This window comes from Dermacentor andersoni, chromosome 10 (assembly GCF_023375885.2).
Source record: "Dermacentor andersoni chromosome 10, qqDerAnde1_hic_scaffold, whole genome shotgun sequence".
In the NCBI taxonomy this organism is placed as follows: domain Eukaryota; kingdom Metazoa; phylum Arthropoda; class Arachnida; order Ixodida; family Ixodidae; genus Dermacentor; species Dermacentor andersoni.
This window is the reverse complement of record NC_092823.1, coordinates 77,167,089-77,193,493: the sequence shown is the minus strand read 5'-3', so window position 1 is coordinate 77,193,493 and position 26,405 is coordinate 77,167,089. Positions and strand designations below refer to the sequence as shown.

The window sequence follows — 26,405 nt, the reverse complement described above, 5'->3', positions numbered from 1 at the left end:
CGACAGTCAAATACCTTTTCGAGCAAATCTCATGCTTCCATTTAATTTACACAGAAGTGTTTCAGAATGAAAATTTTGGAAATGTCGTTGCCAACTATGTGTAATCTTATCCTACTATTGGGGGCTATGGGGGCTGCGGCTTTGTCAAGCTGTATTTTTACAGCTATTTCTGCAGCTCCTCTGTCCATGTCTCTTTGAGGCAGAAATAAAAAGAAATTTATTATTATTATTATTATTATTATGTTCTGCACACTCAGCCTCTGCCGTTACTGACCATACTTACAATTTATTGAAGTGCACTACAGGTTCTTGGCGATCGCATTATTGTATGTTTTAATTCTGCCCATCTTGCTTGGACCACATGAGGAGGAGAGTATTATGTAAGTAATTCCCATACCGATTAAACTCTAGCACTGGTAAAATAAAAATTTGAACATAAAAGAAAGTTTCGTGCAAATTTAATGCTTCCATTTGATTTATCCCATACCACTTTAGCTCTAGCATTGGTTAGATGACATTTTGAAAATATAGCAAACTTTCGTACAAATTGCGTGCTTCCTTTTCATTGATTTCATAACGTTTAAACTGTAGTATTGATTAAGTGAAATTTTGAGACTATAATAAACTTCCGTCCAAATGTCATGCTTCCTTTTCTTTGATCCCATACCATTTAAGCTATAGTAGTAACTGAAATTTCGGCAATACTATAAAATTTCGTCCACATTTCAACCGTCCATTTGTTTGAACGCATACCTTTGACAATTTGGCACAGACTAAGTGAAATTTTTGACAATGAATTCCTGTTTCGTCCAGATTCCACGCTTCTTTTTCTTTGATACCGTACCGCTTAAACTTCAGCATTGGGACCTCGCCTTCTGCGGGCAAAGACCTTATTCGGAGACTTCATGCGAGCATGCGACAAGGAGCTCGTGGAAATGGCAAAAATTATCCGTTCAACGATGTTGCGCAAGGTGTGTATAGCGATGGTCGTTCGCTGAATAAAGACATTGGTTGCCATTGTTCTGCAATAGATGGCGAGAACGAATTGGGGTTGTGAGATGCTTCTAGGTCCTAGTATAAGTGCCTTTAAAACGATACACAGAAAAGCACATGCTTTGCTTGACTTCCGCTAGGTATTCTGCATGCAATTAATTTGAGAGAAGGCTTGGTGCCTCCGACAGACATTCTGTCTAGCCTGTTTGCTGGTACAAATGTGCCCAATAAAGCTATGACGGAGCTGGTAACTTGCGGATGATGCTGGTAATTCAGAATGCGTCGCTAACTAGCTACGTTTTGATTACTTACTGAGCCTTCCTTAAGTATCGCATCTTACATTCCATAATGCTGAATACGGTTCAGGAGTGTAATAGCTCTATACACTTTTATGAAACTCACTGTCCCCATTGCAAAAATGTGTCTAACGATTCCAATAATCCTTCTTAGATCAGCTGCTTAGAGGAACTCAATGTAGTCTGCCAGGAATAGTATCCTTGTTCCAACAAGGGTGATTTTTAAGACCTATATAAATCAGGTTATCACAATAATTCTTATGCGAATAACAATGAAAAAACAAACGCGATAAACGGAGCGAAATTCCACTTATAGTGCATGCTTTAGCGTAATAAATTTGGCAGGTGGAGGCGTTGTTCGTGCATTATTCAGCGTCGGCATTCTCCAGCTGATCCCTGCGCTGTCTCATGGCCGCCTTTCTGTTCCAGTTGGTACAGATGAGCTGCCGCATCTACAACAGCTGCAAAGAATCGACGCTGGAAAAAATTCCAAGTCAAGTAGGAATAACCGTTTTCTCATCATATCGGCTCACGTCTGCGTTGAAAGAGAACGCAAATACGAGACTGCATTATCCATCACAAGTGCCCTATCTCTCTACTAACGCATGCAACATGCAGACTCTGCATAGAACAAGTCTATACGTGATATCGTTTTTCGAAGCAGAAGCGCTAAATGCTATATTGAGCGAAGTAAAATCCGGCGTCCGTCGTTCGCAGCAGCGAAACGGAACCTAAACTCCCATTACCTGCAAGGCCACTTCACGAACTGCGTCATGACGCCGCACAGCGGGCTCAAAAGAAGTCATTTGGGCATTTGGGTGTGACAGCACCCCAGTTGTTGCGTGAAGGGAGAGGTCATCGCAGTAAAGCCACGTCGCGCTCGCTCTCAAAGCCTTTGTTATCGCCGTGCTGCTTGTACGCGTAAGTTCATGCCTGCTCTGTAACTGCGCCTCACTAATCTCTAAAAATTTAATTATAAAGACGGAAAAAATTCTGAAAGGGAACCGTTCTTGGCAGCGAGTTCTGAAGCAACGAACCCATGCTGAGAAGCCGATTGTCTTACCCACTGGGCGAAACGAACGCCTCCTATATTGCAGGCCCATCTACTTTGCTTTATGACGTCATGTTACGCGGATCAAAATTTCAATTGCCAATCACGACGTGGAAAAAGGCTCTGACGTCAAAATCACCGCGGCTTAATCGGAAGCGCTCCCTTACTTTCCGTTGCACTCGGGCAAGGTAGCACGGTGTCAGGGATCGAAGTGCATGGCCCTTGTGTTATCTAGGAGGTGTCGGCCAAGCGCCTTTATGCGCTGGTTTGCCCACGAGGATTTCCCACCTTGAAGGACCGCTCAGCGGCATTTTCGGTTTCTGGATCGCATGCGCGCCTGGAGAAACTCAGGAAAGTCTGCACTTGAAATCTTTTCCCGGGGAAACAAGCGCAATGCGGGAGATGGAAATTCAAGACGTTGCGCAAAACGAGTACAAGGTGGAAGCGGGAGCCAAAGTTTCGACAAGTGGTCTTGTCTTTTTTAAGGCCTTGAAAAATGTACACCTGTCTAAACGTTGGCTCCCGCTTTCACCTTGTCTGCGTTTTGCTCATAATCTTCTCCCGTGTTATATTGAATCAAAAATTAGCCTACGAATTTATATTCACACCGGCGCGCATAGGTGAGCGCGAAAAAGCAGAGGCATCGGCGTCCTTCTTGCCTGAGCAGTTGGCAACCCGGATGTCGTACTCTTGGAACCTGAATGCTCTCCTGGCTAGGCAGCCGCAGGGATATTTGAGAGATGAGAACCAGCAAAGGGCGTGGTGATTGGTAACAATATCGAATGAGCAGCCATACAGGTATGGACGAAATTTTGTTTTGCTCCAGGTGATCACTAACTATTTTTTTCCCGTGACCGAATAATTGCTTCAGCTCTCGTAAGGGTGCAGCTCGCGTAAGCAATAACATACTTTCGGTAGCCGGGCTTTCGCTGGCGAAGCACAGCGCCAAGACCAACATCGCTAGCACCCGTATGAATTTCCGTGGGAGCTGTTTGATCCAAATGGGGCAGTATCAGTGGTGTTGTGAGCAGGCAATGTAAGGTCGCAAAGGCATCATTGCAAGCCGAGGATCAGGCGGAAAGATTCGGGACTCCTTGCAGAAGCTCTGCAGCGATGCCATAATCGAAGCGATATTTCGAATGCAGTGGCGGGAATAGCAACATAGGTCAAATAAACTGCGCAAGTCTTTTCTAAACGTGGGTCTCGGGGCTTCTATAACAACACGTAGCTTAGCGGAATCATGAGAATGTCATCCTTCGACATGACATAGGAGAGAACGGTCAGCTTGCGTACCACAAAGTGACATTTTTTTTTTCAAATTTACTTGAAGGCCAGCGTCACTGAGATAGCGTAAAGCCGACTCCAAGAGATGAAGGTGAGTAGGAAAATCTGGTGTACACAACACTTTATCATCCAAATAACACAAGCGCGTGTTCCATTTGAGGCCTCGGAGGAGGGCATCCATCAAGCGCTCAAATTTTCGCGGGCGCGTTGCAAAGGCCGAATGGCATCACATGAAATTCGTATAAGCCATCTGGTGTGATGAAAACAGTTTGCGGCTTATCGCCTACAGCCATAGCCACTTACCAATAGCCGGAGCGTAGATCGCGGGAGGAAAAGAACACTGTACCTTACAACCAGTCTAGGGCTTCGTCGACCCTGGCAATAAGAAAACACCTTTTCGGGTTGTTTTGTTCAGGCAACGCTAAGGCACGCAGAAGCGGACTGAGCCATTCTTTCTTTTAACTAAAGCAACTGGTGGTGTCCATGGTCTGTGCGACGGTTCAATGAAGCCACGCTTTAGCATTTCACCTAGTTGTTCATCAATGACGCGGCGTTCTATCGACGATACACGGCATGGACGGTGCCGTAGCGGTGAATGAGCACTGGTGTTAATCTGGTGACATGCAGTCATCGTTGGGCCCAGAGAAGTGCTATGGCTGCCAAAGCAGGGCGAAATTTGTGAAGGGAGCGGAGAAAGTCACTGCGTTGACTGGGGTTTAAGCAATGTTGATGACGTAGCTGAAAACGTCTTGAGGCGATTTGGCAGGTACGGGAGTACAGTAAAGGGTGTTGACTTCTGACAATTCAACTGGAAGTTCCAACGTGGTAAGGGTGTCGTAAGGCTCAACAGTGCCGAGAGACTTGCAGTGAAGCAATAATCGGGAAATATAGGTGGTCGTATACAGGACGGTGAGTTGCAGCAGCTTGAAATCTAATCATTGCGGTTGTGAGTGGTGAGAGGTAGCGATGGACGAAAGCAGCGAAAGGCGTGAAGAGTGCGGTAGAGTCGCAGATAACGGAACAGGATATAGGTGCCACAGTGGCCGTATGTGGAGGCATCTGGGTGTCGTCAGTGAGGGATAACTTGGCGCAGGAAAGCGAAACGTGGTCAGATATGGCATTGCCAAGCGAAGAGAAGGCGACTTCTGCACGGGATCAATAAATGACAGCTTAATTACAGGAGAGAAAATCCCCACCTAAAACATAGTCTGGTGAAGTCTGGTGGTACACACAGCCACCGACTGGACGCGCTGTGCTGTGGCCGTTTGGGTGTAAAGGACCGAAGAAAGGCGCCGTGACTTTTCGTATTGGGCGGCATCAGCAGGGCGGCCAAAAACCTCACTGAACTTTGTCTTGAGCATAGTGCAGCTTGGTTTTTCGCTTTCGTGGTTCCGGAACTACAAGTAGGCAATACTGGTGAAGTAAAATGGGACGGTAGTTATTTTATGACATCCTCCTACTTTTTGTTCACACCGACGCGTTCATAAGATGAGAGCCAGTCATTACTTCTGCATTACAGTATTCAGGGTTAGTTGTGCGGTTAGGAAACCTAGGTTGAGAAATCTATTCCCGATAGATAGATAGCGAGATATATAGATAGATAGATATATAAATAAACATTATTAAAATAATCAGAATAATCGCTAATTGTTGGGGCCCCTAGTCCAGGGCTCTCCTGGCTCTTGCTATCTTCTCAGCTCTCTGATCAGCTTTAGCTGATCATCGAGGGCCGAGCTAGACAACAGTGCCTGTCATTGCTCACTCTTGGTGTTCGTGCTCGCGTTCTGCAGTCACCCACTTCGGCGTGAATGGTATTAGAAATCGTCGCTCTGACACCTGTTGCTCTTGTGGCACGAATAAGCTGGTAGCAATGCTTTTCCAGCGTACAATTTGTATTAATTGTGCAGCAGAAGCTTGATGTGGGCCAGTTGGTCTTGCATACTTGAAGAAAAGAGCGCTATGAAGACGCGGACTAAAAGAGGAACATGTCCGTCGTACATGTTTCTGCCGATCCGTTTCAAGATACGGCGCGCACGACCACGCGCTGCCCTGCAAAATACACACTTGCTCGCGGAGTGGAAGCCGCCCCCTCTCCTTTCCCCGCTGCGTCCCCGCATTCATTCATATATGGCGCTCGAGATTGAGCCAAGATCGTCAGTTCCCCTTAGGCCCGGTAGCGACATGCGCAGCATGTGTTGCCGTAGGACAACGCCGTCTCCCCCCACTTACGCCCCCCCCCATCCCTCAACGGCCGTTCGCGCGGATGACGGCGCGTTTCCTCTCCGCTTCCTTCTTCGCGCGCACCAGTTTGACCTCCGATGGCCGTCTTCCATCGCATACTTTCACTCGTTCATACAGCATAGGAGGCGCTGCGACGGTGTTCCCGCCCTTAGACTTCATACGGAACATCAAGGCGACGGTGACTCCGACAGTGACGGCCGCGGCGGCAACAATAATGCCCTTGGAGTATCCATATAATTGCTATCACAATAATGACACAACACAATATATCTTTTTTGTAGTAATGTTCCTGACTTAGGCTTTGTCTATATTTTCAACATTTGCATAGGCGTAACCAATTTGGCGCTTTATATTGCCATCATTTTACTGTCTGTGCAAGTTTGCTGACGTTGTCTTTTTTCTTTCATTGCTAAACTCCCTTCTTCCATGGCACTTACGCACCGCATCCAAGGATATGACTCAAGCGGAATACCTAGATCCGGCACGATATGTTTTTGGCCTGTCATTTATCCGGCACATTATCCTACAGCCTCATTTGCTACAACACACCATGTTTGCTGCCAATATTCAATGTAGTGTCGAAGAAATTGCTCTTACGACTAGTGTCGTGGGGAAAAAATTATTTTTATATAATTTACGATAACCATGCTTAGCCATCGAAATTTAGCGTTATTTCAGTAGCCCTGAGCAAAATCTGTACCTGGGGACGAACGACGCAAAACAGTAAATGTGCCTTCTCCACGGCACGACTACGATCACAAAACCAACAATATATTTTCTCATTCGTAATAAAAAAGGAACACGAGCGATTGACGTCTGCTCATAAAATATCAATTCGGTCATTGAAGAGGCTTTTATGTTATAGCATTCCTATAACGGAAGATCTTATATATTCAAACTAAGGTCCTGAAGAATGTTGCGGTAAACAACTGTTCATCGTGTCTGCACGCGTGTCTTTTACATAACTAATATTTATATATTCCCCCATACAGCGACTTGATATTCAAGCCCGAACAAAACTGTGACAACTGCATTTCTGCGCCTTGCATATTCGCAGCTGCAATGTGGAAGTGTTGTTCCTAAAATACTAAGCGAACGTATACTTGGGGTAGTGTTCGTGATTCGACAGCAGGTCATGGATAATACTGAACAGCACATGTGGCCTCATTTGCGCGGGCACCATAAACGTGAAGGTTCGGCGCAATAGCGCTAATAAATACTGTGGGGACGCAGCACTACAGTGGATGCACTTCACTCTGCAATGGCAATGCATAACTCTTATTCATTCATACTCAGCCAGATACATAAAATGACTGTTGCGATGCGAATACCATAAAACTGACTTGTGTAGCAGCCATGTACATTTATGCACGAGGCTATGAAGCAACATGGATCTGTATGCGTGTTCCGAATGTAGATATATACATGATTCGTTTACTTGAATGCTGCTTCATATTGAAGTCTGCTTCATATGAAATACGGCCACCAGTAGAAAGGTAAATTATGTACTCTTGAATATCTGCATTGCATGCTCCAAAATAATCTAGTTGCAAAGCAACTATTATCTTAAACACGATGTTCACATTCTTCGTCTGCTACCTCCAATTTGTCGGTGTCTCAGACAAATACGCATTGTCGGTTTGCGCACATCTGGTGTGGGCCGGCATGAAACTGCTTTATAAAGAGCGATAAGGATGGTGTAGCTCAATGAGGCCTGTTTCTCAAGAAGGTTCCTGTAGAAACACAATTGCCTATGTAAAAAATGTCTAATGCCTTTTTCGGGATTCTGCCCCCGCTTTCAGTTGTGGGCATGATTTCGTTAACCTATGTGATCGTCCTTGTATAAAAACAAACTATGACTTACCTTCTTGGTCTCAGCCACTTAAGAAAAAACCAGTGTGATTCAGAAATTTTTTTTATTGTTCGACCTGTTTTTATATTTACCTAATGGATAAACCTCCCATCATGACTCGATCATATTAATTCATGTCTCTAAGAAACACATGTCTGATTTTATTAACAAAAATCAGGCCCGCCCGCTAACCCCCTTTATGCTCGTTCATTACCCCACGAGGGCATCGAATCTGCCAACATTGATGCCTTCAGGTGTAGCATGTGTGAGTTTATTGAGCACTTGCCTTCACGCAAGACAGTTCACGTACTCGTGACACCTGCAGCAGTAGGGATGCTTGACTCCCGCCACCAAGGTTTTTGAGTGGCGGCACTAGCTAACACTGCCAGGGTTAGTTCTAGCAGTGAAACGTAAATACCCCAGAAAGTGGATAGGAAGAAGGCGTCGGAGCTAGCTCAATTGGTTAGAACATCGCACGCGCCATGCAAAGACGTGGGATTGTTCACCACTTCTGGCACGTTGTTTTTTGATGCACTTTCAATTCTTTAAGTTTATCGTACGTTCAATTCAATTAGTAATTACAAGTAATATCCCCTGTGTTGTCATTTGTGTCTTTGTTTGTTGGCTTATGATATGAATATTAAGAATCAGCCCCTCGATCAACCCTCTTTATGTCTGACGACTGTCTTACTTATTCTTAATGGGGACTAGAACTGCCATTATTTCTTTTATTTCAGATCCTTGAATGTTTAACGGATGCTACCCAAAATACGGTATGAAAAAGCACATCCATGCTGCGCTAAATGTTTCTAGCACTACAATATATGACTGAGGTGTACAGTGTAAAGTTTGAAGGAAGTATGCGGCGTTCAGATCCCTATACAAAATTCGTCTCACCTACATGCACAAAAAGTACACAATTTATGTTGTTTTTCAACAAACAGTGCTCCGTGTGGTCTTTTTCTTTTAACTACTGATGAGGGTATTTTCTTTCTAATTTATTTGCGTTGCATAGATCTAAACCAGAAAAAATTAGAAAGCAACGTCACAATCAACTAAGAACATACGTTCTAGGCAAATTCAAGTGGAAGTACCAAGCAGGTATGTAGTTTCCATTCATGTATGAAAGACAGTAAATAGAAGTAAAATAAAAGTATGGTTAAAGCTTTAAACTAGACAAATTGCTGTTGTGAAGATAAAGCGTTGTCACTCGATGTATAAGTAAACATTAACAATCAAGTATCGACACTACTCTGGGACAGATCTAGAATACGTCCTCAGCAGTCTTTAACGTATTTTACGGGTCATTGTTCACGCTCCACAGTGTGATTGTTACTGAGGTTTGTAAAATTTTCTTTCGTCCACAGAGTTCGATGTTTTATACAGATCTACATATGTCAGAAGAATTTAGACTTATGTCAGCAAAATATATGGTATGTATACAAAGAATATGTTGATGTGTAAATTGCTGTATGTACACATATACCTAGAAAAAAACGGCATAGAGGGATTCGGCATATCCACGTCTGAGAGTTGATAACCTGAATGCGATGCATTTCTTCATAACACAAGCTGTTTTAGAAAAAAAATCCAGCATGCCACATATAGAGTGATGCCATAAAATATATCATACTGAGTACGAACCTCAAGGTAAGCTGTGATCATTCATAAAAACAAGTGAAATTTTCCATAAAACATCATAGTTTGAACAAGTCCTAGTAATACGCCTAGTGTACAGTGCCGATTGCAGTTGCAAACAGGAAGCCAGAAAGTAGCAACTTGACATTTTCGCCCTAAGAGCATTTGTCTAATTATTTACTACAGAGTGAGTAAAGTTGCTTGCCTATTTAAAGGTGGCCTCGCTACATGCTTAGCTACGTGCTTGCAATATAAATTTCATTGCTGCCTTCTATGCACCCAAAGTTTACAATATGAAAAATTTGTCAAGGAAATTGCCAAGCCACCCCTAGTAGTGATACAGCATGCTATCGCACATCTGCATGACTCGGTAGCATTATTTTTTGACCACGTCTTCGAACCAAATATTACAACAGAGCACACTTGTCAAAGCGCTGTGCAGGGTCCTGGAGACCTGAAATTTTCACACGACTTTTCTACCGGCGAAACTTACACGCTATACTCCACTTTAAAGACGTGCGAACGCTTCTCCACGAGATTCATTGCAACTCCACAACAGATGTCACGCAACCGCGTCGGGGTTGCAGCCAAGGAAACTGCAACACAAGTTACTGTAGGAAAATGTGAGCGTGCTGTTTCAGTACGACGCGAGACTACTCGTTTCAGAGTGTTCTAGACATGAATGTTTGGGTACAGTACGATTGATGTCTTTGGATATGCTCCTATTTTAGAATTATCTATGATGAATTCAGTAAAAAAACACTAATGTGTTTACGAAAATTTCACGGTAAGAACGCTTGATCGTTTAAAGTTGAATAGTTATTCATAAAACAGTATGATCTTCTTACTTTATTGAGTTGTATACTATTAGGCAGCACTCATTTTTTATTATCCTTTGGCTAGGCGAAAAATGGTGTCCGTCATGAAACCATGCATTTTGCACAGACATAGACTACAATACAGAGAAATTGAAAGGTTGAACTCAGTGGGAACGCTCAGGTTTTATCGGTGGAAAACCCCCTCACATAAGCAGCATGTCAAGGTTCACGCGTATATAATTCTCAACCGCCTTTGAACACCCTTCGAGGTACATTAACATGAGTTTAGCCACAGATTTGAAACAGTAAGAGGGTTCCAACCTTCAAATGATCAAAAAAATCGTCCACGTATCTGAATTCATAAAGCACTCTATCGTCATTAGCTGTGACCTCCATTAGCCTTCTGTCAAACTTGCACTGAAAAATCTTGCACAGATTGGTCTCACTGTAGGTTGCACAGGCCCCACAGTGCAACCTATAGAGATGCCTTGCTTCTGTATAAAGTGGCGATATCGAATTTGAAATATAGTGGACGATAAATATATAGTTGGCAACTCAAGAAACACTTCGGCGTTGACAAAGCACTCGTTCTGAAATTTGACTATGCTATTTTAACAATCAATTATCCAATGGCAATGAACAATTCGGCGTGAGCAGCCGAATAGTATAGATCTTAAATGCAAATTGACACAGCACTGGTTCCCGCCGGCAGTCTTTCTTGTAGAACTGCAACCAAGTCCATCGAGCTGTTAGTTTTCAGTCATGTGCGTCCACAAATTTGAGCTTGCTTTGCAGGTGTTGCCCAAGTGCCTTCTGCCATGATTCCTTGATACCTTATTCCTGCTCAGAACAATTTCTAACGGCAGGGAATTTTACTGCTCTCTATGCGGATTGTCCTCATTAACGTATCAACAGTCAAGAGGTATACCGCAGCGATGAGTCCTATCACCATTGCTTGTTAATATTTTACTGAGTAGTGGACCTTTGCAAAAGGATATGCATGCGTCCTTATATCCCGACGACATTGTATTCTTTGCTGATTTGGCAGACTTTCACGCGTTGTACGAAATTCTACAGTCTTATATGAGCCCCCTCGAAATGAGGCTTGATGGCATTAAGCTCTCTACCAATATCAGAAAAAGCGCCGTCCTAGATTTCCCTCAAAGCGTTCCTGAGCAAATTATCGTTCCTCATTGACAAGGTAGTATCGCACAGGCTAATTCACTTAAATATTTAGGTGTAATGTACACCGAAAAGCTTCCCTGCAGTCCGAATATAGAACATATGTAGCCTCAAAGTTAGCGTGCGCAGTAGGAATGCTGCCTAGACGTAGCAGCAATTGATCTGGGTTGCGTCTGCGTGCTCTCATGTTGATCTACTGGCATGAATGTTCGCCCGATAATAGAGTTCGGTTGCGCTTTGTTTTCTGGCTGACCGGTATAAAAAATTCGGGCTATGATTCTATAAGAACGAGAGGCATTACGTTTTTGTCTTAGGCTTCCAAAATTTGACGCTAACGATATCCTACTTCAAGAAGCACGCCTGCCTTCTCTTTTCATGCTATTTCATATCCTAAGCGTACAAACTTTTCTAAAGAAATATGCGTCACCACATATGAGATCACAAGAAATTTTCTTTAATCAACCGGCCTCATTTTTGAACCATCCATGGTATGGCTCACGTTGCTCTCATGTTGTTTTCGTACAAAACCTATTGGACATATTTTATGTTGGCCTATGTAAGGTGGCCTTACTAAATTCCTCGGTTTGAGTCCCTAAATTTGAATTTGATGATATATTTCCAAATAATGCAAAACTTCTTCCCTACCACTATCTCAATAGTATTTTGGAAGACCACCTTGCACACCTGCACTGTAAAAAACAGAGTTCCGGGCACTCTCTTTGAGGAAGTATCTGCTTGTCCCATATTTCATTCTCTTTTCGAGAGTAGATCGAGCCTTTTTGAGAGAGAATAGGTCAACTCCTCCCGACAGAGCTTTGTTACTCCACCGCAAAGGAGTGCTAATACTATCCTGACATGGAGTGCTAGTACACTTCCGCTGAGTGCTAATACTGTCCCCACAGGGGTAATAGTACTCCTACAGACAGAGTGCTTCTACTCCTCCAAACCGAGTACTTCTACTCCTCCAAGCCGAGTGTTTCTACTCCCTCAAACAGAGTGCTTGTACTCCTTCAGAACAGAGTGCTAGTACTCTTCCCAAGAGTGTGAAAGCACGATGTAGATCCATGGTCACGTTTGAAGGGATTCGCAATACTTACATATTGATGTAACCATTGTACATTGATGTACAATACTTACATCAGATTAAAATGATGCCCATGAAATTTAGAACACATCTTGTAATAAAACATACGCACATTCTCTAAAGTGTCTTCAGTATTACACTGTATCAATATCCTCTAATTTCAATTGGCTCCTTCTTTTCAAAAATAAAGAATACAATTGAAAGTTAAGCATAGAACAAACATGTGCAAACTCAAAAAATTGACACTGCGATCGAAGAGAAATATAGGGCACATTACTGGCCAGCAAAATCATTTCTGCCACAAAACGCGTGCACTTACATGGCAGAGGTTACCAGTTGAGCTGCTAAGCACGGGGCTCGTCATGTAGATACATTGTGCAAGAAACATTTTTTGTGTGCCATATTCTAAGACAGCAGCTCATTTGATAACGTCCTGTACAGCGTATGGATGTTCCTGACCGAGAGTACAGTGCATTTAGAACTGTTTTGTATATTCTCATGTGATTCTGCAGGTCTAGCTAGCTTTGCTTATATTTGACATAAAGTTATTCATGTATGGGCTGCACCCTATTGTTTTTAAGTGTGTGTTGTCGTTGTTCTGCAGTAATATCCGGCCCGGTCTCAAACCGGTACAGAGGCATATCATATTTCTTATTCGGTTGGCCTCCTAACGAAAGGAGGTTCCTCGTGCTGTTGGGATTCATCCGTTACACTTTCTCACAAGTAAATAAAATAAAATTTACCATATTATCTAGCGTGTAGCAAATGAGTATAGAACTGCAAGGAGCATTGGCATTAAAATCCTGCGCATCAAATTTCCCGTCATATACGGTAGCTTTTGATTCCCATTAGGGTAAGAATGCAATACTTCTGAGGAGCAGCTTTCATAAGTACATGATCAATTATTGTGACTCATCGAATATGAAATCTAACTAAAGTACAGCATGGCTTCAGATGTGAACCAAAAATCAGATTTGATGAATATGATGCATCAAATGTGACATAAGCATACAGGCAGGGAAGTGCACGAAAAAGACAAACAAAGAAGCAAGACAGAAATTGAGAATGGCACCATCCTGTTTCACATATGCCTTCCATGCACGTGGATTTTGCATGCGACAATGGATAGACTTGTACAATGAACCAACTACCTGAAACCAAAGCGTTTTTTTTTTCTACTGATGTGGTTAAGATGCGTGAAAGTAAAAAAAAAATTATTGCACTTCACAGAATCTTCGTCTCAAAGAAGTGCATATGTGTGTAGGAAGATTAATGCCTCGCCTCACTGTGCACTCTATCTTAATTCCAAAAGAATAATGTCTACAGAAGCCATTAAACTAAGGTGATATTGCTTAACCCTATATGTTCACATCCGCCAATGGATGAACAAGTCTCCTACTCAGATGCTCTCAGTTCTTTGCATTGAATGCATCTCTACCTCTACTAGTATATTTGGTTGGTAAGTAAATTAGATAAACCACAATTTTATATTTTAAAATAATTTTCAATTCCAAGTGACTCTCCGGTTTAACGACGTAAGGCTTCAACCACGGTGTACACAGTTAAAGGCCCTAATTGATCCTTGCTTTCGCTTCGGGAGGCCCGAGCGGTTCCAATGAACTGGTTTCGTGAGCATGCACGTAAGCGTTAAGGACTTCTTAAACATGGGATTCTCCTCCCCCAATGCTTCCCGTTTCTGGTACCTAAAAGAAGCCATAGTTCTAACATCAGTTGTAAAATATACATACAAAGGAAGACATGAAAATCTGCCTGCTTCATGTCAGCATTTAACATACAGAATCAGTGGTTTGTACTTGCACCCTTGCATTCACGTGCTGTTAAATGTTAGCTATTAAAGCTGTTAAATGTATGTAAGCACCTAAGCAAGCATGAGCTGTTGCTTTTATAGTGAACACAGGCACCGTGCTCATCGCAAGTATGTATCATTTCACTAAACAAGTATGCAATTTCATTGTACCACTATTTTTTTATCACATGGATATATATGTTGAGAGGCGAGACAAAAAACTAATCAGCTTTTCTTAACACATTTCTAACCGTTCAATCACACTTGCTCCTATGTGTTTGTTTCCACAGAGCATACTTGATTTTGACTTTCTCATCGGAGACGTTACATAAGTAGAGCATGTTAAGATGACTGCCTAGAGCACATGATAATTTTCATCTTGGTGTGACATACTGTATTTTGATTTTGTTGACATTTAGTCAAATGGTACACCCATTATAACCATATTCTAGTTTTCCTGTCCAAATTGCATGGCAATGTATTTTGATTCCTTGGCGTGCGCTCCTCTTCACTACGTGAAGTCGCGCTGGGCTGGCTCTTTGATATCCTTGTGTCCTTGCAGCTGCCTTCTTGCGTTATATAAAGCGGGTGCCTGAAAAACATCGTGTGCAAAAGTCAACACGAGGACATGGTGTAAAACAACATCAAGACAGTCAAGGTCATGGCACTAAATGAAAGTCTTAGCTCTTAGTCTTCCTACTGAAATGCATTCGAGACATCCAAATGACTGCAACAATCAATTGCTAAACTAACTTCCACTTTCGTATTCAAACAAAAATCAAATAAACGACAGTTCGTCCTCGTTCGGCACCAATGTTAAAACACTCCTGCTAATAAACAGAATATTGGTCAATGTCAGATGTTACAGGTCTGTCATTAGTCCGGTGTGCCGCAAACACTACTTGTGACGCATTCAAAGCACGTGCCTAGTGTGCCCCCCACACCATACCTGGTTGTGCCACTGCTCAAGCCATACTTTAAGGATCATATCTGCAAACATGATGTTCAGTAGGGATGAAAATATGGCCCTCCAGTGCCTATAAGAAAGGGCAACAAGGCTTGTTATGGCAAGCTTACCCACATTTCAATAATAACAAGAAAGTTCACTGCGGCCTGCATCTAAACTTACTAAAAGGCATGAACTTATTTTCCTTTATGTGGTGCGCAGTGGAGTTCATTTTTGACAGACTCGACTACTGCTGGAGTTTGAAATCTAGCATTTTACATTCTTGAAGGCATGTAAAAGTTGCACTTAGACCGCAGGTAATAGTTTATTGGAGCAACTCTTTGTTTTGTGTACGACAGACGACTGCTAACACGGAATTAAAGCAATGTTTTATTTTTACGCTTTCTATCTCTACTAAAAATAATAAAGCGATAAACGCAGTTTGATCTGCCATGCTGTAGCAAGATGCACACATAACGCTTTGTAACCCCATGAGGAAGGGTGTTTTAGCTGTTCCTATGACATAACTCTGAAACGCCAACTCATATTAGCAAATGCACAGGCATGTCCAAAACAATAAGCGTACGCAAAGCGCCCCTGCAATTGTAATTCTACACAGCAGCCTTTATATTCGATGCCCATGCATTACTCGCTGCTTGACAATTCACCGAATTCGTAGAAATAAGCACCTTTTTAGATTCGCACCGGGCTCGAAAACCACAACTGGAGACATAAAAATCAGACACATAATCACACCATTTCAATACATGAGCAAGAACAGTTCAGTCTTAGGGCTAAACACCATGAGAGCGATTTACCCGCCTTGGTTGCTAAGTGGCTGTAGTGTTAGGCTGCTGAGCACGAGGTCGCGGGATCAAATCCCGGCCACGGCGGCCGCATTTCGATGGGGGCGAAATGCGAAAACACTCGTGTACTTAGATTTAGGTGCACGTTAAAGAAGAACCCCAGGTGGTCGAAATTTCCGGAGTCCTCCACTACGGCGTGCCTCATAATCAGAAAGTGCTTTTGGCACGCAAAACCCCATAATTTAATTTTTTTTTTAATGAGAGCGATTTAGTGCCCGACGGCGTCGAGCGACGGCTTCGAGCGTCAAAACGGGCTGTCGCTTGAACGGATCGCGCGGTTCTGGAAATGTAGAAATCATCGCTCGTCTCCCAGAAGTGCTTTGAGAGACTATAGCCAATAGCGCGAAGCCGGAAATGGATGTATGTACATTGCTGGAATACTACCGATTGTCGCGCTGAACGAGCAAACGACTGAATTTTTATAGGTGCAAGGATCAGAACCTACTGCAAGACCCTCCGAATTATGTTATGCTACTCTTTACAGTAAAATACATCAACTTAAATTACTAAAGGCGGCGTCAAGCTAGTTTCGACGCGTATTTGCACCCCTCATAGCGGCAACACCAGGGAGGCGTCGCCCAAAATCATCGCTCGCACGGAGTACGACTTGCAGGCGACGAGCGAACGTGACGGCCAACTCAATCGCATCGCTTGTAACTGTCGCGCGCAAGATCGCTTATATGGTTTTCATGCTTTATTCAGCATAAAACATGGGTTCTTCATGCGTTTTCAGCAAGTTCAAGATAACGCGCCCAATTGACCTCTTGCAGCATGCAGCTGAATGCCTGCGGCTAAGTTTCTAACTAGTACTGGTGCTGCACGTAACTTCAGTGGGGGCAGATTACCCATGGGCGAGACACCGTCAAGCGCGCGGCTTATCTATAACGAAAGCATGCCACCAGGAAAATGACGCCTACTCTTATGTGACTCCTTATTTCAACAGCGTTCCGTACAGAGTAGACTGCCAAACTGAATAAATTCGAACACGCAAAACGTACGCTGAGCACGCTTCGCATAGGTTCGGAATCATGGGCTGGTGAACAAAACATTTTAAGCGTCCTCTCGCCTAACGTCTTATTGAACATACCATGGTTCTGACAGCGTTTGGTATTTTCAAAGCTCTTACGGATATTGGGAAGTGATCAAATCACATGCAGTTATCGCGACGACTGGCTTCATCGACTGAGATCGAGAGACACAGCGCGCTTGCCTAGTCCGTTGTCAATCGCGTCGGCTAAGCGCCACGACGACTTTCTGGCGATATCATATCAAATACGCAGAATGTGCACCTAATTCAGAATTCACTTACCGTGGATGATTTGTTGTTATATCCAACGAATGACGAACGACTGTCGTGTTTTCGCGGCGACGCAAGATGGCTGACACACGATCTTCCTTGGATGGCCTTCATTGTTGCTCGCTGGACGGATCACCTTTCTCCTGTGCTGTGCTGTTCCGCGATGTTGAGGGCGCGCGCAGTTGAGCACCTCCGAGTGAAAAAGTAGAGCACTCACTCCGCGTTCCTTTGGGCTGTGGTTGACTGTTCTCTCAGAAGCAGAACGGTGTGTTCTATGCTCAGCGTGCGTGAGTGATACATTGCCATGTTCTGGGCCAGCTTCCTACAGTTAAAGCAGAATATTACGTAACGTTTTGTTCTCCATTGCCGCAAGAGTAGAACGGGCATTCTACTCTTTCTCGGAAGGACAGAGTGAAAAGTAAATTTTACTCTCTCCTTGGTGATGGAGTGAACAATGCATTTCACCCCACTCGACATTTTGCGAGAGTAAAACAAAGCTTTGAAGAGTAAATCGGCCGTTTCACCCCTGCGATACCTGCCCTAGTTTTTAGAGTGTGGATACCAAGACCATTAAAGCAAATGATGCTTCCGTCTGTGAAGAAAGAACACGTTTGGGCAATGTATCACCACATGTAAATTGATCTCTTCGATTCTGCTTCCAGGCCTTACGCTTATGTTGCCAGTGGTATTAATGGCAGTTTCTTGACTTTGGGCAAATTACCATCATCCCTATGAGTCGTAATCTTAACTGATTGCCTGTTTGCCTCCTCTTCACTAACCGCATCCAAATTGTGAGGTGCGTTAGAAACTTCCAATTCTCTTCTCCCGAGACACTTACGTCTCGTTCTTTTAGTGCAGGTGCCAGGCCACAAAGGTCTAGCCTTAAACAAATATGTAGACGGACTCGCAGTAGCATCCCACGATGATACTCTAATTGCCATTTTACCTACGCCAGCTTTCATCGCTGCTGTGCGATTAAAAATACCTACAAGTAGAAATACCTTCGCGCAGTCTTCATTGATGAAATCTGATTTCCCACATCTCACTTCCTTTGGAACAATAAATGGCGCTCCCCTAGAAATGCATCCTACCGGGGCGGACATATGGGTATGAAGTATGGAGCCTGACAAAGAAGCTCGAAAACATGTTATGCACCGCGCAAAGAACGATGGAACGAAGAACTTTAGGCGTAACATTCAGAGACAGATGAAAAGCACTGTGGATCATAGAGCAAACAGGGATAGCCCATATTCTAATTGACATTAAGAGAAAGAAATAGAGCTGTGGTAAAACGTCGTCATTAGACAGAATACTCGGTCATTGTCGTGGGCTAGAGAAGTAAAAGCGCTGTGAGTCTCGGGAACGCTCCCTATAGTTCCTAATGCCATTTAACACGACGACTGAAATTTTCAGTTCAGCCTCAGGATTTCAAATCGAAAATTATAGGTCGTAACTTAATGTAGCGCTCGCCACCGCTTCGAGTCAGGATGCGACCATAAGCTGAATCAATGTTATGGAGTTTCGATAGAAATACCAAGGCAGAACTTTTGAAAGCAACGCTATTTAAGGAACTACAAGTCACTTTTTGAACTAAGAGGTATACAACGAGAACAATACACTGTGGGCGCCATTGCGCCCTTGAGCGCCATGTTTTTCATTTTGGTCTTGTCTGTGTTGTCCTTGTGCTATTCATTTTAGGAATAAAGTGCCAACTTGCCATATCAAGACAGTCATATCACAGTAACATCTCTACCGGCAACCTTCCTGTGAGACTTGCGTAATATGCAAAAGCTCCGTTATATCAGCACACCATAACTCTTCTCGCAAAAGATTTCTTGCCGCATGCCAAAGAGCGAAACCTCCAAATGGTATCACATAAGCGCCTACGCGCTCAAAATAATCAATGCCCATCAATCACCGCAATGCATTAAAGTTATGTATCTGTTGAAATGCTCCTCACAGAGGTTAAGGCGCCAATGACTGCGTTACTACACCACATTTGGGAGTGACAGTTTGTTAAATGTTTTCTCTTCAACGCAGACTCTGACAACGGTGGCGCATGCGATTTTGCAGTAGTCGCCATATGGCAAACTTCCAAAATAATAAAGACCGGTTCGCAACCTTGAATATTTTAAAGCCTCCTTTACTATATATCATGAGCATTTGAATATGTATTGCGAACACTTGAAGTCACCAATAATTGCTTAATGGTGGTGGCGAGGTTCTCGAGTGCAATTCCTTTGTCATCATTTAAGAGAACAACTGTTGCACCTCTTTTGTTTTTCTTACGTATATATGGCCAAGCCCGTGTACCTTCATACCAAAGTAAAACATCGAAGTTTTCGTTGCCTGTTTCACTAGATAGAATTTTCCTTACGTCATAGTTCCAGGCAATGTGCCATTTGGTATCAAAGATGCTGATCGATGCATAATGTATATCCTCCAAATTTCTCTTAGTTTTGCCTAACTTTTGTTTTACTTGACGCATTCATTCCTGCAATGTAGTCTCCGTGATTATTGAAGTTCGACCGTCCTTGGATGATCATCTCTCCATTCAAATTATACATAACTTTATTTGCTCAGTGTTGACTGGTCAACGGATAAGGCCCTATTTCTTGGGTGAGACACATTCACAAGATTTGATTTTTTATAACGCACCTTTTATTTTATTTTGAATCAATTGCCTGGTTGATCTCTTGGTGCCTTACCTCCTGCTTCACTGGCAGCCTGTGATATTGTTTTCACGAAAATATCAGGCATTTAATTTAGGAGATCCCCACCATCCGCTTGGAAGGACGAGCAATGGCCGACACTGTCCGAAACACTTCTCTTGTCCCGTTGTTATCCTCTATAAAACATCGTACATTGCTGTTATCAGGCTAAATCTGTTCAGTCTATGAAGGTTGTCTAATCTTCGCTCAAGTATAATAAATATGCCTTCAACACTAACATTCATAGGCACGCATTGGTCAGTGCTAGGGTGAGTACACCGGGAGAATTAAAGTCAGGAAGTATCACCTCCTGCGCTACTCTAATTTTGGCGATGGTGAGATCCTGAACACCGATATCAATATATCCATAGCAGAAAGCTATATGCAGGAACTAACCACCGCATAAGCAGCAGTCTCATTGAGAAAAGGGGACACAATTTCCTCAGCCTGAGTGTACACCTGATGTCCCCGACATAGAAATTGAACTTTAAACAACACAATAAGCTCTTTTTCTGATGTGCGCTAATCAAAGCAAGACTTGCACTAAAGCAGCAAAATTTTATAACGCAGTTATTCATTCATTGAATGTAAAATATTTCTTCTTTGGGCGGCTGCAGTAAAGGCTCTCAGGCCAACAATGCACACCCTTTGGGAGCAGCAGCGATGATTTGCTGATAACGCCCGCTTTAGCAGTTAATGATAGCTTGCCCAAATTTGTTGAACATCGTTGATGAGACGATGTCGGGATGCTTTTCGCTTCAGAATATCAACACTGACGCGCTTGGCAGGGCCGGCAATCTAAGTCGAACTTATTGGAAGTAAAATTACAAAGGTGCCAACAGGGCATGGAACGACATTCTCACTCGTGACCTGTCCAAGCAGGCTATACAGAATACGCCGACAGCAATGAAGATTATTAAATGCACTTACATGCGATTTCCTATGTACAGAACTTAACACTACGGCTCATGCTACTTACGACGTCGATATATGTAGTACATTATTTAAAAAGTTTGCACGACTTCGGCCCTATTGTGACCCACAAGAGTAATTGTCAACTGCCTTCCTTGCAGTTCCTTTCTTTTACGCGACAAGCCCGCTACTTTGAAGCCACGAACGACGTGACCGTTATGAGCATACGATAGTATTCTCCACAGGAAATAGCGAGCGCAAATGCTCCAGGATACGCAAGCAAGGGAGATGACGATTGTTGTTGTGGGACAAGAAAATCTCCCAAAGGTTCAAACTTTTAGGAATGTACTGCTACTCCTTTTATTGTATTTACAAGCGCTGTTGTCCTCCCTGTCTAAGTTGCACGAGTTCCGTTGGCGCACCGTATTGCCGAGCATAAATATTACCTTTCAAAATGACCCCTTGCCTTGATATGTACTGGTGAATTATGCAAGACTCCCACCGCGGTATCATGTAACGCGACCCCTGCCAATGCTGGAAGCATGGTCACGTCAGAGCAGTCTGCACAGGCCAGGCCACTGGCCCTGGCTGTGGTGCTAGCCGTGACCAAGCGTGACGTGATAGAAACAAAAAAAAAATAACACCATAATGACCTGAGAGAATGCCCGAAGCTGGTAAAAAAACTGTTTGGCGAAGTAAAAGTATTCTCATACCGAGTAGCAGCTTCAGTGTGTGGTGAAGGAAACGCATTACCATTAGATTAAGATTAGATTATGTGGTTTTTACGTGCTAAAACCACGCTCTTATTATGAGGCACGCTACAGAGGAGGACTCCGGAAATTTTGTCCGCCTGGGCTTAACGTGCACCTGAATCTAATTACATGGGTGTTTTCGCATTTCGCCCACACTCCCATTCATTATGAGCGTAGAATACACCTACAAATTTTAAGCCTGCCCGTCACTTCGTATCAATTTCATGGAAGAGGCTGAAAGACTAAGCATTGTTTTTGTACCCTCTCCATTGTGCGAAATGCAACAGCCTTGACTCGGAAGCGTGGTATTCCTCCTATTTGAGGAAAAATCTTAGCATGGCCTCAATGCTAGAATGGCATGCTTAAGATGTTCCCTGTTACATTCTAGAAAACTACGCTTCCTTTCGCACATCGCGTACAAAACTGTGGAGGATAGCAATACTTATTCCATTGGCTGCGTTTACACGAAGAAAAGAATATTTGCGTGCTTTGCGCACGCTGTTATGTATTTCTCCTAAATAATATGACAACTGAATTAATCAACCAATATTGCTCAAATACGAAGGAACAACGTTATGGCGCTACTAAGAGGCTTTTTTTTTTCAGATAAGCTTGCTCTTCGTTGTTTTCTACTGCAAGTTTGCGGGGTTTTTTGTTTGTTTTTTGGATTTCTAGCTTTCGTGACAGAATAATGAGCTGGTTTGCGCAGGCATATGCTGTTGGTGTGCAGTGAAAGAAGCGGAGTGTCCCCCCTTACTGACAAAACTTCCTGCGCAGCTTCTACAACATTGTACGCTAAAGTTGAAAGGGAGACTAGTTTGTACCGTGATCTGCAGGGTACGATAGCGTTAGCGTTCCGGCACCTGCTAAAGCTGACTGAAACACTTCACGCTAGACTAAGACTTCGACAAAATACTCAAGCAGATGTTTAGCGCCTTGCACCAGCTGCGTGCCGGTTCAAACATGCCGTTAAGAAACAGTGGAAGTAAGAGAAGCATTCTTTAACAATTGTGGTTTCTATGAAGTGGCCAGAAGCAATTTTAGCACTTATGTCCGACAGAATTCGTTTGCTTTGTTCTTTTGTGTGGCCTGGTTTGTTCAGACATTTCCATATTTTTCGAATGCCTCTGTTTGAAATAGCAGCATAGCAGGAAGCACAACAGGTCGGCTTCTGGCCCATTCTTAATCGCCAGCCTATTTTATGTTCATTCAAGTACGAGGGGCCCTCCCAGCGGTCTCCAATTGTCCGTGTCTTTCAATAGCTGATTGAAACGTGCGCCTGAAAATTTCTCAACTTCATCACCACATATTATTTTCTGCCATCCTCGACAACGCTTCCCTTCCCTTAGCACCTATTGTGTAATACTTAAGGTGCATTGGATATCGGCGCTACCCATTACATGGCATGCCCAGTTCCATTTTATTTTGCACTATCGCCAACTAGAATATTGAATGTCACCGTTCGCTGTCAGACCCCACACAGCTTTATTCCTGCCTCTTCCTAACATTTGTCATTCCATCGCTTCTTGTGCGGCCCTTGTTATTAATTTCTTCGTTAACTTTAAAGTTTCTACACTGTATCTTAGCAACGGTAAAGTGTAGTCATTGTACACTTTTCTTTGCAACTACCATGGCAAGCCCCCATTCAGCGTTCGTTCTATACTGATTGTTCTGTAGTGCAATCTGCCGAATGCTCCCGCATTTCAAGTGATGGATCGGAGGTGCGATGTGCTGGTCGCAAAATATCTCTTCGCGATTCCCAACCTAGCACTGTTAAATCCTACACAATATCAGAGTCGCCACACCGAAGGTGCCCTCTTTCAGAATTCTTGATTGCCGATTTGACGTTTAAGAAGTGCATTTCCTAATATTGCGCTTAAGCCAGAAAACGAGTTTTAGATAACTTCGTCATCAGGTAATTCCATATTATCGGATCATAAGAAAGTCCACATTATTGGTTTCAATGTTATGTTGCAATGCTATATTTATTCATTTACGCATACATGTTGATACAGAAGTACGTCATAGGGCGTCAAAGCGATAACTCGCGATAAAAGCCTTACCTGCGAATTCAGAAAGTTTGATTTGAACTGTGTTCAAGTTTTTAATTTTTTTCATACTTATGAAACTATTCTTCACACCGTATGGGTGACTAAAATAATTTCTGATAAAGACAGGCCTATAAAAATACATGCCCATATCATTTTCTTGCACGATATATTCATATTAATGCCTAAAAGTGGACTTGGTACAAAATCCACAACTTAAATTTATTTATTTCTGTGGTTGTAATCGTAAAAGTTAACTTCGACATTTAAATATTAGCCCTCCTGCGCACTGTCCTTTCGTTGATATATAAAGAATGCTTAAGCAGCCAAATTCTATATGGAAGCGTAAATGATGAAAAACAGTAGAGTAACGTGTGAACATAAGAATACGCATTGATCTGAAGGTTTACAGCGCTGCTAGTGGTGGACAAGAATCAATTTCAGGAAAGCATAAACACTGTGGTCATTGCCGTGTTTTCTTTGCTATTCTGCAGAATTGTGCTCGCAAGATGGTAAAGAGTGCGTCTGTGCTGCCGGAAACCATGGATGACGCCATAGCGTACGGGCCGAAAGCAGCATTTACCTTTGGGTGGGTCTGAATCGGTAATTGGCCCTGGCCACATTTCTACATGTTAATTTGGTCAATAAAATTCTGAATATTCTGAATTTCTCTCGTATTGACATCACGTCTGTAAAAAGTCACAGTTTCGCCCGAAAGTCGTCCACACTACGAAAAAAAAAAGAGTATCTCTTACTTTTTTCGGAGAGTCTGGGCTCCCCACGTATAGGACACTCTTTGTGGGAGACACCCGAACTCTCTTTCAGCAGAGAGTCCCGAGACTATCTGTGCTCGATACAAGGTGGTTACGTGACTTCACACACAATAGTCATGCACACTCTGTTGTAGCAGTCTCCTAACCCTCTCAAAAGGGTTACAAGACTAGTGCTGAGAGAGTCCGTTAACTATTCTATATGAGTCAGACGACTAAAGATGACCCCATGACCACTGATGAAGGATTCGGGTAACAATTCTTCATGAGTCTGGTGACTCCAGCAGTGTGTGTCAAGTTACCCTTAGTGCGTGGTGCAGGACTCTTGCAAATAGGGTAAAATAACTAATCCATTTAAGTCCTTTCACTCTCGGATGGCAGTGTCGAGCCGCGTTTCAAAATGTGTCACCAACTGTCGCTGTAAGTACACACGACTACGGCTAGTTCTCAAGATGACTACTGTGAAAAGACAACATATGATAAGAAAGAATCCATAGCAAACTTGCCAAAATGGACATGGCAGGTTAGAAACAAAAAAGTTAATATTTCATCACCCTTTCTTATTGTCTTCTAGAAAATTCAAATGTATCAGTCAGCAAAGAATCACCATGAAAGCAAGACAGTCCTCATTACTATTAAACTGGAATCAATAGCCAACCAAGCAAAACAGTCTTAAATAAACATCCAATATGTAGCCTGCAGGTGCATATGCGTGACACTGCAATGCCACTCAGAACCATAATAGCACCCCAAAATATTATGTAATTAATGCAGAAGTTTAATTAACCACTGCACAAGTCTCTTATACTATGTCAAAACATTTATAAGTTAAACCTATTTCACTGTTCTGCGAGACGTGTTTTTATTTACAACAAATGATTTAACATCCAAAACAAGTAAGCTACACATAACAAATAAAACAGGCTGCACTTATGTACGAAGGAGATCCAGATAATGAAGTGCAATAAAAACAATATTCCAACTTAGGTTACATAATCTATGCGTTATACTATGCTTGCTAAAACAACTGGTTGGCAATTTATAATCCAATCTAACAGTAAAAAGAGCTGTCTTAGCTTATGGTACTCTTGTTGGCACTTTTCCCACACAACTTGTGCATGTTAACGTCAGTTGAAAAGTGATATGAAAAATACCACAATAAAAAGTTGTGCATCAATTTTATTCTGTCATACAACATCCAACAGTGTATAAAAACTTAATAACTGACAATATTGAAGAAATAAGTACAGCGACATTTCTACTAATCGTTTATTTATGTTGACAAACATTATTTTCCAAGACAAAGTATAATAGCTGGCACAGACAATTTCACAGATTGCAATAACCACTAATACAAACCTTGCCATAATTACCACGCTAACAAAATATGTAGCACAGGTAACTGTATTTTGTTACGGCAAAGATAGCACTTGAGGACAAGGAAAGAAGCAGAACACATAAACTAACGTCAGCTGCATGCACGCGGCTGTAACAATACACATGGTGCACCAAGATCCAAAAGAAACAAAGAGGAAGATGTGAGGAAGGCTTCTTTTACTCATCACAAGTCATCCTGTAAGAGAAGATTATGCACTTGCGGTAATCTACCCTCGACACATACATGAATAAGTTACATTAGGTGCCAAATTTACAAATCACTCTTACAATGTTCTTGTGATTGTCCTTATTCCGATTTTTAACTTAGAAAGCATGACTGAGTTACGTAAAGCATCCGTACGGCTTGGCACATATACAGAAAGAAGTGTTTCTATAAACACTGGAGGCCACGAAAGGATTACTGACGCGTACCACTTTTAATACGTTTGTCTTTGTCTTTATGATTATCTACCACAGTAG

General features: G+C 42.7%; 1 protein-coding gene across 1 annotated transcript; it reads left to right on the top strand.

The window, feature by feature from the left end:
- LOC140213523 (uncharacterized) lies at nt 1-24,440 on the top strand. Its single transcript, XM_072284778.1, has 6 exons — nt 1-380; nt 859-971; nt 1,719-1,787; nt 8,455-8,490; nt 9,085-9,150; nt 24,273-24,440. The coding sequence occupies exons 1-6, from the start codon at nt 362-364 to the stop codon at nt 24,375-24,377; spliced, it is 408 nt and encodes a 135-aa protein (XP_072140879.1). The 5' UTR covers nt 1-361; the 3' UTR covers nt 24,378-24,440.
- The last annotated feature ends 1,965 nt before the right edge of the window (nt 24,441-26,405 follow it).